The 13,330-nt window shown below is 42.1% G+C and overlaps 1 gene segment (V, D, J or C); it reads right to left on the bottom strand.

Annotated features, from left to right (window-relative positions):
• Positions 1-4,195: 4,195 nt before the first annotated feature.
• LOC132807679 (T cell receptor alpha variable 13-1-like) lies at positions 4,196-10,843 on the bottom strand. The segment is given in 2 exon segments: positions 4,196-4,536; positions 10,828-10,843. Coding segments are annotated over 2 exon segments (357 nt in total).
• Between the last annotated feature and the right edge of the window lie 2,487 nt (positions 10,844-13,330).

Raw genomic sequence — 13,330 nt, 5'->3', positions numbered from 1 at the left:
GCCAGCGTCTGCAGTCCTTCCAAACTGCAGCTCGCAGTTAATCAAACTTGCTGTTCAATCAAAGCTGAAACTTTCTGCGTAATTCTATTTTGTCCTCTACCCTGGAATCTCTGACACGTTTTCCTAAATCGACGATCTGCAGATTCCAGCGACTGATTCCAGCACCTTTCAACGCAGTAGCGAAATCATGTGAGCTGTTATAATTGACACAGTAGTCACAACCCACTGTGCTTGGGTAATTTTCAACTGGAATGAAAAACGTTGAACACAACAACTCGGATCACATCTATTGCCATCATTTGCGTGAACATGTGGGAATTGTGGTGACCACTGCGGTTCTACATTGATTGGAAGGATCCGTTTGGGATATTGAAAATAAATAAACAGTAGAAGGTGGAAAACAAAAGTAGTTGATATTTTTTCCGAGCAATTGTGCATCTGCATGAAGATGTATAATACTAATTTTGATGATGATGATGGTGATGACAGCGGTGATGGCGATGATGACAATGATAATGGTGATGATAGCGATGATGATGATGACAATGATGGTGATGATGAAGATGATGATAACAATTCGAATACTATTAATAATAATAACAATAATTTTCGGAACCAGACACTAACCTCTTTCAATTATTTGAAAACTCAGTAATTTTTCAGAGACAGGTCATGTTTCTCTCATCACCACAAGTGGGAGCTCTGTCATCTTGTCTGTGATTTCACCAAATTAGCTATGGATTATATAACATCGTAGTTAAACTCTCAAGCTAATAATCCCGATAAATTGTCTGAATAATCCTGAATCAGATTTCAACCAGAGTAATAAAAGAAGTTGAATTTAGTCACGATTCATCAGTTAATTGGTAAACAAGTGCAATCATGGCTATGCATTCAAATAAATAATGCAAGCAAAGTGACTGAATAATCGTGACGCATATTCCAGCAATGTTAACAAAACAATATTGAAGTTGCTTAATCAGTTCATCACCATTCATTGTTCAGCTGAGAACAAGTAGAACGAGTATGTCATAACCACCAGGAGTGTTTGGAGAGAGCAACAAAGGTGCATTTAAAAGAAGACAAGAAAAAACTTGGGAGGGAGAAAAGGATGGACTGATTCGTAGGCAGAATGAGCGATGAAATAGATATGATGCTTGTGGTTATTGTACGCATGGGCACAGACTGGATGGTCCTAATGAGATGTTTTCTGCGATCAATTGTTGTTGGTAACCCATGAACTTCCATCTTCAACTTGAATCGAACGAACGTTTAATTTCTGGATTTCCATTTCCTCCTCTCTTGTTCCTGACCTGATCTATGCAGTTCATGTCAATCAGAGTGAACCCTCGCTCACACACACAGAGGGAGAAGAATTCACTTTGAACTGCATGTACACTGGTAACGCTGATGCCTTGTTTTTGCATGTTCAGTGACCAGTCACAGAATCTGAGGTCGAATTCAGATGGTGCACGAGCTGTGCTGTTGTGTTTAAGGCGGGTTTCGCTCAGGTTAATGCGCTCATGCTTTCCAGCAAGCAGATGGGTTGTACCAATTAATTATATCGGAGTAACTGCAGAGTGACCACATGATCTCCAACTGTGCAATTCAGTGCTGGAAATGAGTAAAATCAGAAGAAATGCCCCAGTTTTCTTGATGATAGCTGCTACCCATTGATGTCTGTTCATTACAGCTTATCACACACTGACACTTCAGTACATTTCTTTGAAAGAATTGTTGTGCACGTTTTTCCTGATCGGTGAGCAGCACAATTAATGACAGAGCGTAATACTCGTACCACAACATTAAATATTACCCTTGAGCGACCCACAGTTACTCAACGTAAAAACACAAATTCAAATTAATGCTCATTTCAAACTTAATTCTGTCATCAGAAAATATTTCAGCCATTGTCCTGAATATATTTCAGACAATGTCGATAGATTAGTGAGTCGTAAATGACAGGAATTATTTGAGTAATTTTTTCGCCGTGAGGTAATTCAACCACGACTTCATTTTCCGGTGCGGAAATTTCGACAGACTAAATTGACTCCTCCAGCTCCCATTAGGGGTACACATAACCAACACGTTGGTCTCTATAATTGGAGTACAATGGAGCTGAAAGGCGATTGGGTGACTGTGTGTCCGAAATGAACTAATTGGCATGGAGACTGGACATGACAGATCATTGATTCTTAAAACAAGCAATTCAGCTTCGATCCCTTGTTCCATTCACCATCCGCTCGAAAAACATATTAGCTTTGATTATTTCTTCTGCTGCAACTCCTTTAAATGGTAGGTTCGTATGTTGTAAAACGATCACTGATAGGGAACATGCTTATGATAATCATCTGTTCAGCTATGTTTCTTGGTCTTGCAATATTAGCTTTAACTACATAACATTGATCATCATCGTTATTTTGATATCATTTCCTTTCTATATTTCCTTATTTATTACTTGTGCACATATGATATCACAGGAGCTGGTTACAGTGACACAGTTCTAAAGATATGTTGTGAGCGTTATTTCAGTAAAATACCTCTTGGAAGTGTGCCGTCAGGAGTCGGCTAACTGATGCAATATTCTTCATCGACATTTTTAAATATGGGAATGCTGTTACAGCAAACTGCATTCGTGCTCGATTGTCTACATTGATGGATGTTTAGAAATATAAGGGGAACTTTACTATAGGTAAGCTGAGCTGCCTAACAACGGAGGTGAACGTAGGATGGCAGAGGCTGGAGATTAGAATCGAGGAAGCTGAAAAACACAGCAGGCCAGGCAGCATCCACGGAGCAGGAAAAATTGACGTTTCAGGCAAGGGCCCTTTTTCAGCAATGAGGCTGTGAGCAGAGATGGTGGTGGGATAAATGGGAGTGAGTTGGTTGTGGGAGGGGGGTTGGTGAAGGCAGTTGTGTGTGCATCGTTAGATGGAGGTGGGGTGACAATGATAGGTTGGAGGGGAGGGTGGAGTGGATAGGTGGGAATAAAGATGGACGGGTAGGACAGTTCATAGGGATAGTGCCGAGTTTGACATTTGGAACTGGGATAGGTTGAGGGAGAGGAAATGAGGAAACTGGTGAAATCCATATTGATGCCATGGCGTTGGAGGGTCCATGGGAACTGCAAGCTGAGGGATATGGTAATGAAAACCAGTGGGAGCCGACAACAAAAACATACGTGTAATGTGACAAAGTGAACAGAATAGATATCAGGGGTTGCACGGGAGGTGCAGAATGCAGAAAAACCAGGTCTTTCCATGTGTTTTGTGGAAAATAACCGAATTGAGAAATGACCATATAATCGCTGCATTGGAGATGGGTTCCTGTGCTCCACTTACATAAGATGTATTCTGAACTTCATTTAAAATGTGATTGGTCATTTTATGCCATTTTATGCCTCAAAAGATTTGTGAGAGACTGGACTCCAAAAATATCTGACCTGACTCTTTTCCAGTCATTCCTGAATATTTAACTGAAACAGGATATCTATCACCGGATAGATAAGAGGAAAAAAAGAAATAATTATTGTTATTCAATTATTAATTCAGCCTTACCTGGTGAGTGCGGATATCTAAACTTCCTTCCAATGTTCTGCACAATTAGTACATTGAAAAATTAAAAGGCTTTTCTATTCCCTCAGTTTTCTGACCAGGTATTCCAAGAGAAGCCCACGCATGTCCTTCCAGATTATTGCTGTCAATATCATTGTTCTTATCCTGTCATCATATCCTGAAAATATCGCCCTTTTACCTTGTTACGTTGTAGAATGTAACATTTATTGTGACTATATTAATAGTTGTTAAATTGGGTTTGTTTAAATATTAAGGTTCTTCTCACATGGATGACTGCTTTCTACTCCTCATTAAGCAATTTCACATTGAAAATTATTTGTTCCATTTCATTTCAAAAAGGGCGGTACATGGAAATGGGTAGTGCCAAGCCAACTGCGCATATTTTATTCTCAATGAAATTGAGTGAGGTGTTCCTTGACATTCCCAAATAAACAACAGATACTCGGTCCTCACACGATGCAATAATCAGAAACAGCATTCGAGGTGAACAAGTGTAAATGCTGATGATGGGATCTGTCCTCTGGGACATATCCTTCACAGGAAAATGAAGCTTAAGTCTGTAACCTACTGTTACAAACGGCCCGCAACAACAGCAGCTGTGACCCAGAAACATGCGGCAGTTATTGTACAAGGCTTTCACTCCTTTCTGTCACTGTGAGGCTCATTGCACAGTAATAGACGGCTGTGTCAGACAGCAGGAGCTGCGAGATGGTCAATTGGTACAACTTCTCTGTCTTCTGGAGGGTATCAGAAAACCGGGACTGAGCGAAATTTGCCTTCACGTCAGCACCACCGCCCGTGTGCCTCCGAACTGCAAACTCTGGCTCTCTGCCCGAGTACTGACGGTACCAGTACAAGTAATTAGCCTCTTCAGTGTAGGTGCAATTTAACGTGACATCTTGTCCCTCTGTCTGCCTTAACGAAAGATATCGTTGAGTAACAGAAACTGCATCGCTCAGATCTAGAACACAAGTTTAGGGAAAGCAGAAAACAAAGATTAAATGTTCGATTAAGGTAAACCGAACTTAGAAATTGATGATATCTTCAAAATAGATAGAATTCAGAGGAGAAGAGGCTCGTTCAGGTCGTTGGCCTCATGGCTGTGTGCATAATAACCACAAGCATACTCACTTATTTCTCCCTCTCATTTTAATAGTGTGTCTCTCAATCCCTTTCTCCCTCTCCTGCTTATCTGCTTTCCTTTTAAGTGCATCTTTGTTCGTCACTCCAACTACCCCTTGTGCTAATAAAAACCTATTGTACCTGTTGTCCGGAAAAACAGCTGTTATTCTTTTTCCCAACATCCTCATTAGATAACTTTGTGCCGTTTAACCTTGCTTATTAAACCTGGAATCCTCCTCAACTGTACTATGTTGCTTCGTGACCCGAACATAAGATCCTTTCACCATTGTAAAGACATCAATTTAGATACACTTTAGTGTTCCCATTAGGGGAGAAATGGACGCAAGCCGACACGTTGATTTCTGTCAAACTTTCAATTCCAGCAACATCTGTATAAATCACTTTTCTCTTGCAGTTTTTATCCCTTCATTTTTTTTTGTGGAAGACAGAGACCAGAATTGCTTGCAAGTACGAAGCGTGCTTTGAAGTAGCTCTAATATTCGTCAAATCCATGCACTCTGTCTCTCAAATATATTAAACCTTCAATTTAACTTCTTTTTAAACTCCTTACCAACAATGGAGGTAATGCAGGTCAGAGAGAGAACGGACAGCAACATCGCTGCTGGTTTGGAATTCGATGTCAAATTTTGCGTCTCAAAAGTCTGCAGAACACCCAAGATGAAAGCGCTGTCAGCTTGGATTACGTTTAGTTTTATGTCATTTCCGGAAAGTCGTGCGATAGGACGGCCTTGTACTGATAACGTCAATAACCACAGGTTCCTGTTTATGTTAGAAAAGAGAAACATTAGAAGCTCACTCTGTTGCTCAGTAAAGGATGACCAAATGTGGAAAGTTTGTTTTTAATTGACCTAAGAGAAGTTTGGTGGCCAACTGAATGTAGAAACAATTTAAACTCTGAGTGATTTCAAGCAAAGCTCAGGCATTAAATGATCGAGACAACGATGTGAATAAAAGAAATTCGATTTTGAAATAAGATTGAGAAGTTCCGCTTTCATTCATTGTCTCTAATCAGAGCGAGAGTGAAGACGAGTTGACGTCTGATAAACTTCCTACGTGGGATTTCCAGACATACATTTCCCTCCTCCTCCTAGTCAGCCTTCGGCATGGACCAGTCCGCCTGGGACACACTGCCCAACTCTTCCTTCAACCCCAATAGCACACACAGACTCACAAAATCTTCGGTTACAGTCAGAGAAGATGCAACACCTTTCCGTTCAGTTCCACTCTCCTCATTATCCAAGTGCCAAAACATATCTTCCAGGTGCAGCAGTGCTTTACCTGCACTTCATATATTTTTTTTGACTGCATTTATGACTCACAATGTCGTCTCCTCTAGCTGGGGAAACAGTGTTCGTTGGGTGGCCGCTATGCAGAACACTTGTATTCTCTTCAGAATGAAATGATCCTGAACATTCAACACACCACGCTGTTCCCTATCCAATACCTTGGTTCAGGCTTTACTGCAATACTCTAGTGAAGCTCAGTGCAACTTAGAAAAATAACAAACGCCTCATTTTCCACTTGGATAACGTGAGCCTTCTGGACGCAATATTGATTTCTTTCGGGCTGGAGATCTCGCAAGTCCTTATCCAAAGTCTCACAACCAGACTTTGTATTGTCTGTTAATTTATAGCTCCAGTGTGGTGCCAGAGAAACACAGTAGGTCAGGCAGCACCCAAGCAGCAGGATAATCGATATTTTGAGGGTAGAGCGGATAGGTGGGATGGAGGATGGACAGGTTACAGAGCCGTGCCAATTTAGATGCTTTGGAATGGGATAAAGTTGGGGAAGAGAAATGGGGAAACTGGTGAAATCCACATTGATCCTTCGTGGTTGCAATGTCCCAAGGCGGACGGTGAGGCATTCTTCCTCCAGGCATCTGGTGATTAGGGTTTGGCGGCGGAGGAGGCCCAGGACCTGCATGTCCTCGGAGATTGGGACGGGGAGTTGACGTTTTCAGCCAAGGGATAATGGTTTTCGCTGGTGCGGGTGTCCTGGTGATGTTATCTGAAACAATCCACGTTTTGGTGGCTTGTCTCCCTGATCTAGAGGAGACTGCAGCGTGTGCAACAGATACAGTAGATGACGTACGCGGAAGTACAGGTAAATTTCTGTCGAAAGTGAAAGGATCTTGGGCAGATCTGAGTGGGGAGGTGTGTACCCAGGTTTTGCACTTCTTTCGGTGACAGGGGACAGTGCTGGGAGTATGGTTAGGCTGGTGTGAGGCATGGATCTGACAAGGGAGTCGTGGAGGGAATGGTCTTTCCAAAACAAACATGCGGGTGAGCAGGAATATCTTTAGTGCTGGGATTTGTTTGCAGTTGGCAGACATGGCAGAGGATGATATAATGTACCAGGAGTTTGGTGACGTGGAAGGTGAGGACCAGGGGTGTTCTGTCCTTGTTGAGATTGGAGGTGCTTCCAAGGGTGGAAGTGTGGAAAGTGAAGCAGATGCACTAGAGGACATCGTCGACTACGTCAGAGCAGAAATTGCAGTCTTTGAAGAAGGCGGCCATCTGAAATGTTCTATGGCAGAATTGATTCTCCTGCGAGCAGTGGAAGTGGAGGGTGAGCAATTAGAAACAAGAGATAGCGTTCTCACAGGAGGTAGGGTGGGAGGAGGTGTACTCCAGGTAAGTGTGAGAGTCCGTGGGTTTGTAGTAAATATCCATGTATAGTTGGTCGCAGGAGATGGAGATGGAGAGGTATAGGAAGGGGAGGGAGGTATCTGAGATGGTTAAGGTGAATTGGAGATCGGGTGGAAGGTGCTCGAGACGTTGAAGTTAATGTCCTCATGGGAGCAAGAGGTAGTGCAAATACAGTCATCAATACAACAGAGGAACTGGTATGGATTGGTGCCAGCGTAGTTGTGAAAGATGGACTGTTCCACATATCCGAGGAATAGCTGAGGCCCAATCGGGAGCCCATGGTTTGGAGTTAGCTGGGGGATTGGAATGAGAAATTTTTGAGGGTCAGGATCATTTAAGCCAGCTCAATGAGATTTTCATGAAATGTTACTGGTTTGGTCGGTGTGAGAGGAAAAAGAAAACAGAGGACGTGGAAGACCTTTTCATGGCGGATGGATGTGTACAGGGACGGAATATTCATGGCAAAGGTATGATGTTCAGGCTGGGGAAACTAAGGTCCTGGAGAAAGTGAAGGGGGTGGATGGTGCCCTGAATGTAAATAGGATGTTCTTGGACTAAGGGGTTAGGACCGTGTCAAGTTATTCAGTGGGGTTGGAGTCAGGTTGTGGTGACTGGTGCAGTCAGGTTTGTGAATCTTGGGTCAGAGGTAGAATCGGACAGTGTGGTGTTCTTAGACGATGAGGTTGGAGACTGTGGATGGGAGATTTTGTGAATGGTCTGGGAGTTGATAGTTTGGTAATGGGAGGTGAGGTCGTGGTTGAGGGGGCAGAAAGAGGAGGGGTCTGCGAGTTGGCACCTAGCTTCAGCAGTGTGAGGTTGGTGCTCCAAACTCCCACAACACCCCCGCACCTTGTCTGCTGTGTTGATTGTGATGTTGGGGTTGGAGTGGAGGGAGTGGAAGGCTCTGCATTCCATCAGAAAAAAATCCAGATGGCTTCCACCTTTAAAGACCACAACCTCCACTGCCACGAGCAGAAGTACAAACCCTGTACCCAAACCTCCTCCCAAACTCCGTTCAAGGATCGACAGAAATTTACCTGCACTTCCACACACGTCATCTACTGAATCCGTTGCACACGATATGGTCGCCTTTACTTTGGGAAGACAGGACGCCAAAGTGCAGATTGTTTCAGAGAACATCTCTGGGACACCTGCACCAACAAACCCTTCTGCCCCGTGGCTGAAAATTTCAACACCCTCTCCTACTCCACCAGGACCATGCAGATCCTGGGCCTTCTCCATTTCCAAACCGAACCGCCTGACGCCTGTAGGAAAAATGCCTCATCTTCCACCTGAGACCCTGCAACCACACAGGATCAATGTAGATTTCACCAGTTTCCACATTTACCCTCCCTCACTTTAGCCCAGCCTGAAGTGTCCAACAAGGCACCGCCATCTTAAACTGCCCATCTTCCTGCCCACCTACCCAATTCACCCACCTCTCCAATCTACCACTTTCACCTCACCTTCATCTAACTATCACATTCCCAGCTAAGATGCCCCAGCTCCACCCCTCTCCCATTTATCTCTCAGTCACCCGCCCCATAAGCCTTATTCCTGATGAACGGCTTATGCCCAAAACCTCAATTTTACTGTTCCTTCAATGCTGCCTGACCTGCATTGCTTTTTCCAGCTCCGAACTCTTGTTATTAATATACAACACATATTGTTAGCCACTAAAAGTCCCCATTAACGGTATTTTCACCCGCAAAGTCAGATCGTTATTATCTGCTAGGTCTGTACAATTGCTCTTCTTTCTCTTTGGGCTTTATCACCACTTATCGTTCCTTTCGCACACAATATCACCACCCTAATTTCTACACATAAAACAGCATTTTCAGAGCTAAAACCAGTTCAGAGGAAATTCACTCAAACAGGAACGTTAACTCTGACTTCTCTCTCCAGATGCTGGCAGACGTGCTGAGCTTTTCCAACAATTTATATTTTTCTCTGAGATTTCAAGCAGTATGCGTCTAAACAACATGGGTTGTGAGGAGGTTTGGTTGGGGTGGTGTGGGGTGGTGAAATGTGTATCAAGCATTGTTGGCCGAAGATGCCGCTGAGCAAAATGACTTATTAAAAGGTACTGTAAATAACTGCACCGTGATTTTTTCCTGCCATTTACTTATTATGGAATAAACGAAATTTAAAATCTCACTCCTCTTTTCCGAATTAATAGGAGACATGCCGAGACATTCTTTCCGGGTGGCCATTTTTAAAGTGATGTTACTCGATATAAAGTTATCTACAACCTCTCTCAGGTTGGGGATTTGCTTCTGCACAAGGTTTGCTCTCGTTTCTATCACCATGTCTGAGACTGCTTAGAACTAATGGTGGGTTTGAACAGAGGGAGATGAAGCTGAAGTGATTCTGCACACAACTAATGGCAGATTTGAGCAGAAGTTCAGATGTGTCATATCCACTGTCAATGCCGATTGGTTAATTTATGGAAGTGTCACCAGGTGGGACTAGATCAACTCATACCCCTTTTGTTCAGACACAATGTGAGCCACAGATCACAGTGAGGAGAAGTTAGATGGCTTGATTTGAAACTTCAATCCTGTTTCTCCACTCTGTAAGGTGATTTATCGTGTATCCACCTTTGTGCATTATCCCCAACTCTCGTATAATCGAAGAAGATGCACAAACCAATCGACGTTGCTCTGAATAATAAAAAATCAGCATCAGAACAACGACACCTCGCTGATGTACAAAAGAATAATGAACTGGGCATTAATAGTTTTTTGACTTCTTTATCGGGATCAATATCTGTTTTGGGAAATGAGGAATGATAAGTCCTGTTGCAATTTTAGTACCAGAATCTGCCATTTACACACCTATTCACTGTAGGTAATAAAAAAAACTAACTTAATATGAAGAGGAGTTTAAACAGAATGTAGTGGAATCAATAATGAAAAAAAGAAAACAATTGGGCAAGGCAATCATGAAATGTTGTTTTTATTTAGCTAACAATTTATAATTCTGCTCAGTGATCTTATGCAGAAAGAGACGTAAGGCTATCTTGCCGATTTTTGTACACGCTGGCTGTTTCGCTGTATCAATGTGGAGCTCCGTGCACAGTAGTAGACGGCAGAATCGGAGATTTTAGCCTCGGAGATATTTAAAGGAACTGTTTTCTTCTCCTTGTCCAAATTAGCAGAAAATCGGTCAGTGAAATGTATAGATCTGGCACCTTGCTGCTTATCGTATCTCTGCAGTAAATATCTCGGAGCTTCCCCAGGATACTGGATGTACCAAAAGAGAGTTTCTCCAAATGATGCTGCTGTTATGTAACGACAGTTTAGTATTGTAGTATGGCCTTCCTGAACGGTTCATTCAGATGGATCCTGTGAAACTGAATCTTGGCCTCTCGTTCCTGCAAAAAATACATCAAAAAATGTTAAAAATCTGAATAGGTATATCCAATTAAAAACACAATCGCAAATTTTGCTGGGTCCTACCGGGCACCACGGCCATTATTACCAATAAAAAATACAGTAAACTCATGATATCTGCTTTGACCGTAAACACCATACTATAAATGATCTGCTGACTCTTATATTTAATCTTTACTCGGGAGATGGCCTCACTCCTTTGGAAATTGAATAGAGCTTCCCTTTGCTGCGATTGGCTGTGTTTTCAAATGTGACGTCAACGGTAGGGGAAACAGAAACAGTTGACGATAAAAGACAATATTCGCTCCAATTGCACATGTTGTTATTTTTATAACTTTCTCATTCCCTTGTTCAGTCTCACATTTTCAGGTGTTCCATCTCGTTCGAACTTACTTCTTTATCCATCGCAAGGGCTCTGTTTTTTTTTAACAGGTTTATCCTTTTCTCGAGTTAAGGTGAAAAGTCAATTCAAAATTAAAGTCATACTCAGGCATTAATGCTGCTGTTGTTCACGACAGTTCAGTGTTGTAGTATGGCCTTCCTGAACCGTCTGTTCAAGTGGATGCTGGGAAACTGAATCTTGGGCGCTCGTACCTGAACAAACATATAAGAAGTATCAAAAATCTGAATAAGACTCTCGAATAAAACACATAATCTCTGAGTTACCGGATACTCAATAAATTGTTTTATATGAATTATAACAAGGAAAAGATAAATAGTGACCACATTCTAAGTCAAATATTGGATTAAGAGCGGTAATATTATGAGAGAAGCTTAGTGACTTCAGTTATTCATGGTTCTCATCACAACAACTTCCGATTCCAACATCGCTGTATTTCCCTTTGAGATTGGATAAGCTTTGACAAACATCTTTTTAATACATAGGCACTGGATACAGAAATTTTACAGGTAAAAATAATTAATTACGTATTATGGTGTCTATAAAATGCAACAAGTTAGGAAAGCTGAAGGGCGAAACTGACCTCGGATGAAGAACTCAAAACATGAGAACTCAAATCTGAGGACAGTTCAAATCAGAGAAGTGGAGGAGAAGACGATAAATAAGATGTTCCCCACTGATTGGAACTCAGCTACTCTCCACTGTGTGATCATGAATAAAACCGCTGGAATTGGGCAGGGCGAATTCACAAAGAAGCGCTGAAGTCCCCAAAACCCAAAGCAGACTCATTGGTTTGATTCGCAGCCTGCAGATAGTAGCTATAGCAGTGAAGCCAGACAAAGGAAGGGAGTGAGTGTGACGGACTGGGGACTGGGAATGTAAGGAGTATATGGTTGAAATGATGTGATAGACTTTGATTTTGCCTAAGAAGGGGTATGATTGTGTGGAACCTAGATTTACAGATTATGAGAGAATATGTGAGCATAAAAGAAGACTGTTATGTTTGGTTTCACGTCAGTCAAGATTTGATTGCCAGTATTAATGTAAGGTTAAGGATAATTTCACTGACCTTCCCAAAGTTACCAGGGGTTTAGATAGAATAGAGCATGCCATATCGGCTTGATTAGCAAGAGGTCAGGTTTGATTAATTGAAAACAAAACAGAAAGCTTTTTGACAAATTGTACTGTCTTCTAATTTATAATTCACTATATGAGAGGATGATGATAGCAGTTTAACTGCTAACTTTCAGAATGGTGTTAAATGACTCGGGCAGGGATTAAACTTGACAAGCGACAGAATGTGAAAAGAACGAAGGAATTGAAACTCATTACATGCCCCCTTCAAAGAACAGGGACAAGCACAATGATCCAATACCCTCGTTATGCATGGAAGGTTTACATGATAAATGATCCTTTGTTCATCCTCTCAACTCTTCCCATTTTTACCTCAGATACTGTGTTACTGAGAGAGTAAGATGGTCACAGAACTCTCGTCATCTACCAGATCCCAGTGAAACCTAGCAGCGCTGTGCAATTTCAATTTTCACAAGGAACCGGGAGTTCATTCAGTGCCAAGTGTGCTGCAGCGCCGTCTTCAGTTTCCGCTTGCTGTTCTGGCTCTCACCTAACTACCCTTCATGTTACCAAGTTCCTTGTTCGATTATTGCATCAGTCACTGTGAACCATTGAGTTTCTCATGTTCCACCGTTCGTCTGGTTTATATCGTAACTTTCATGAGTTGTTCTCTGTAACATTTAATAAAACTGTGAAGATTGCACAGTTAAAGATCCACAAGGCCCTCGTCTCCGACTCTACCATTTTTTTAAGTGCCATAAGCCCGACGCTAATTCAAAGATGACAAGATTCTGAACAAAACTCACTCTCAACTTGCAGATAAAATGGACAAGATGACATTATCACAACAATAAACAGAAACAATGTAGCTCCAGCAGGAGTCGAGAAGAACTTTCTTAAAGGGACAAGGACAGAACTCAAGACGAAACGGTCAACTCTACTTGAAGGATTATATCATTTTGCGAAAGTGTGTAGCTCGGGTTGTGGATGCGATTGTTGCTTTGCCGGCTGAGCTGATTGGTTTGTATGCAGACATTTCATTACCCTGCTGGGTGACACCGTGAAGTGCAACTTCTGATGAGGGGTTATTATTCT

The sequence above is a fragment of the Hemiscyllium ocellatum genome (assembly GCF_020745735.1).
Source record: "Hemiscyllium ocellatum isolate sHemOce1 chromosome 27 unlocalized genomic scaffold, sHemOce1.pat.X.cur. SUPER_27_unloc_2, whole genome shotgun sequence".
Taxonomy (NCBI): Eukaryota; Metazoa; Chordata; class Chondrichthyes; order Orectolobiformes; family Hemiscylliidae; genus Hemiscyllium; species Hemiscyllium ocellatum.
Note: the sequence above shows the minus strand (reverse complement) of the source record. Positions and strands in the feature narration are given on the sequence as shown.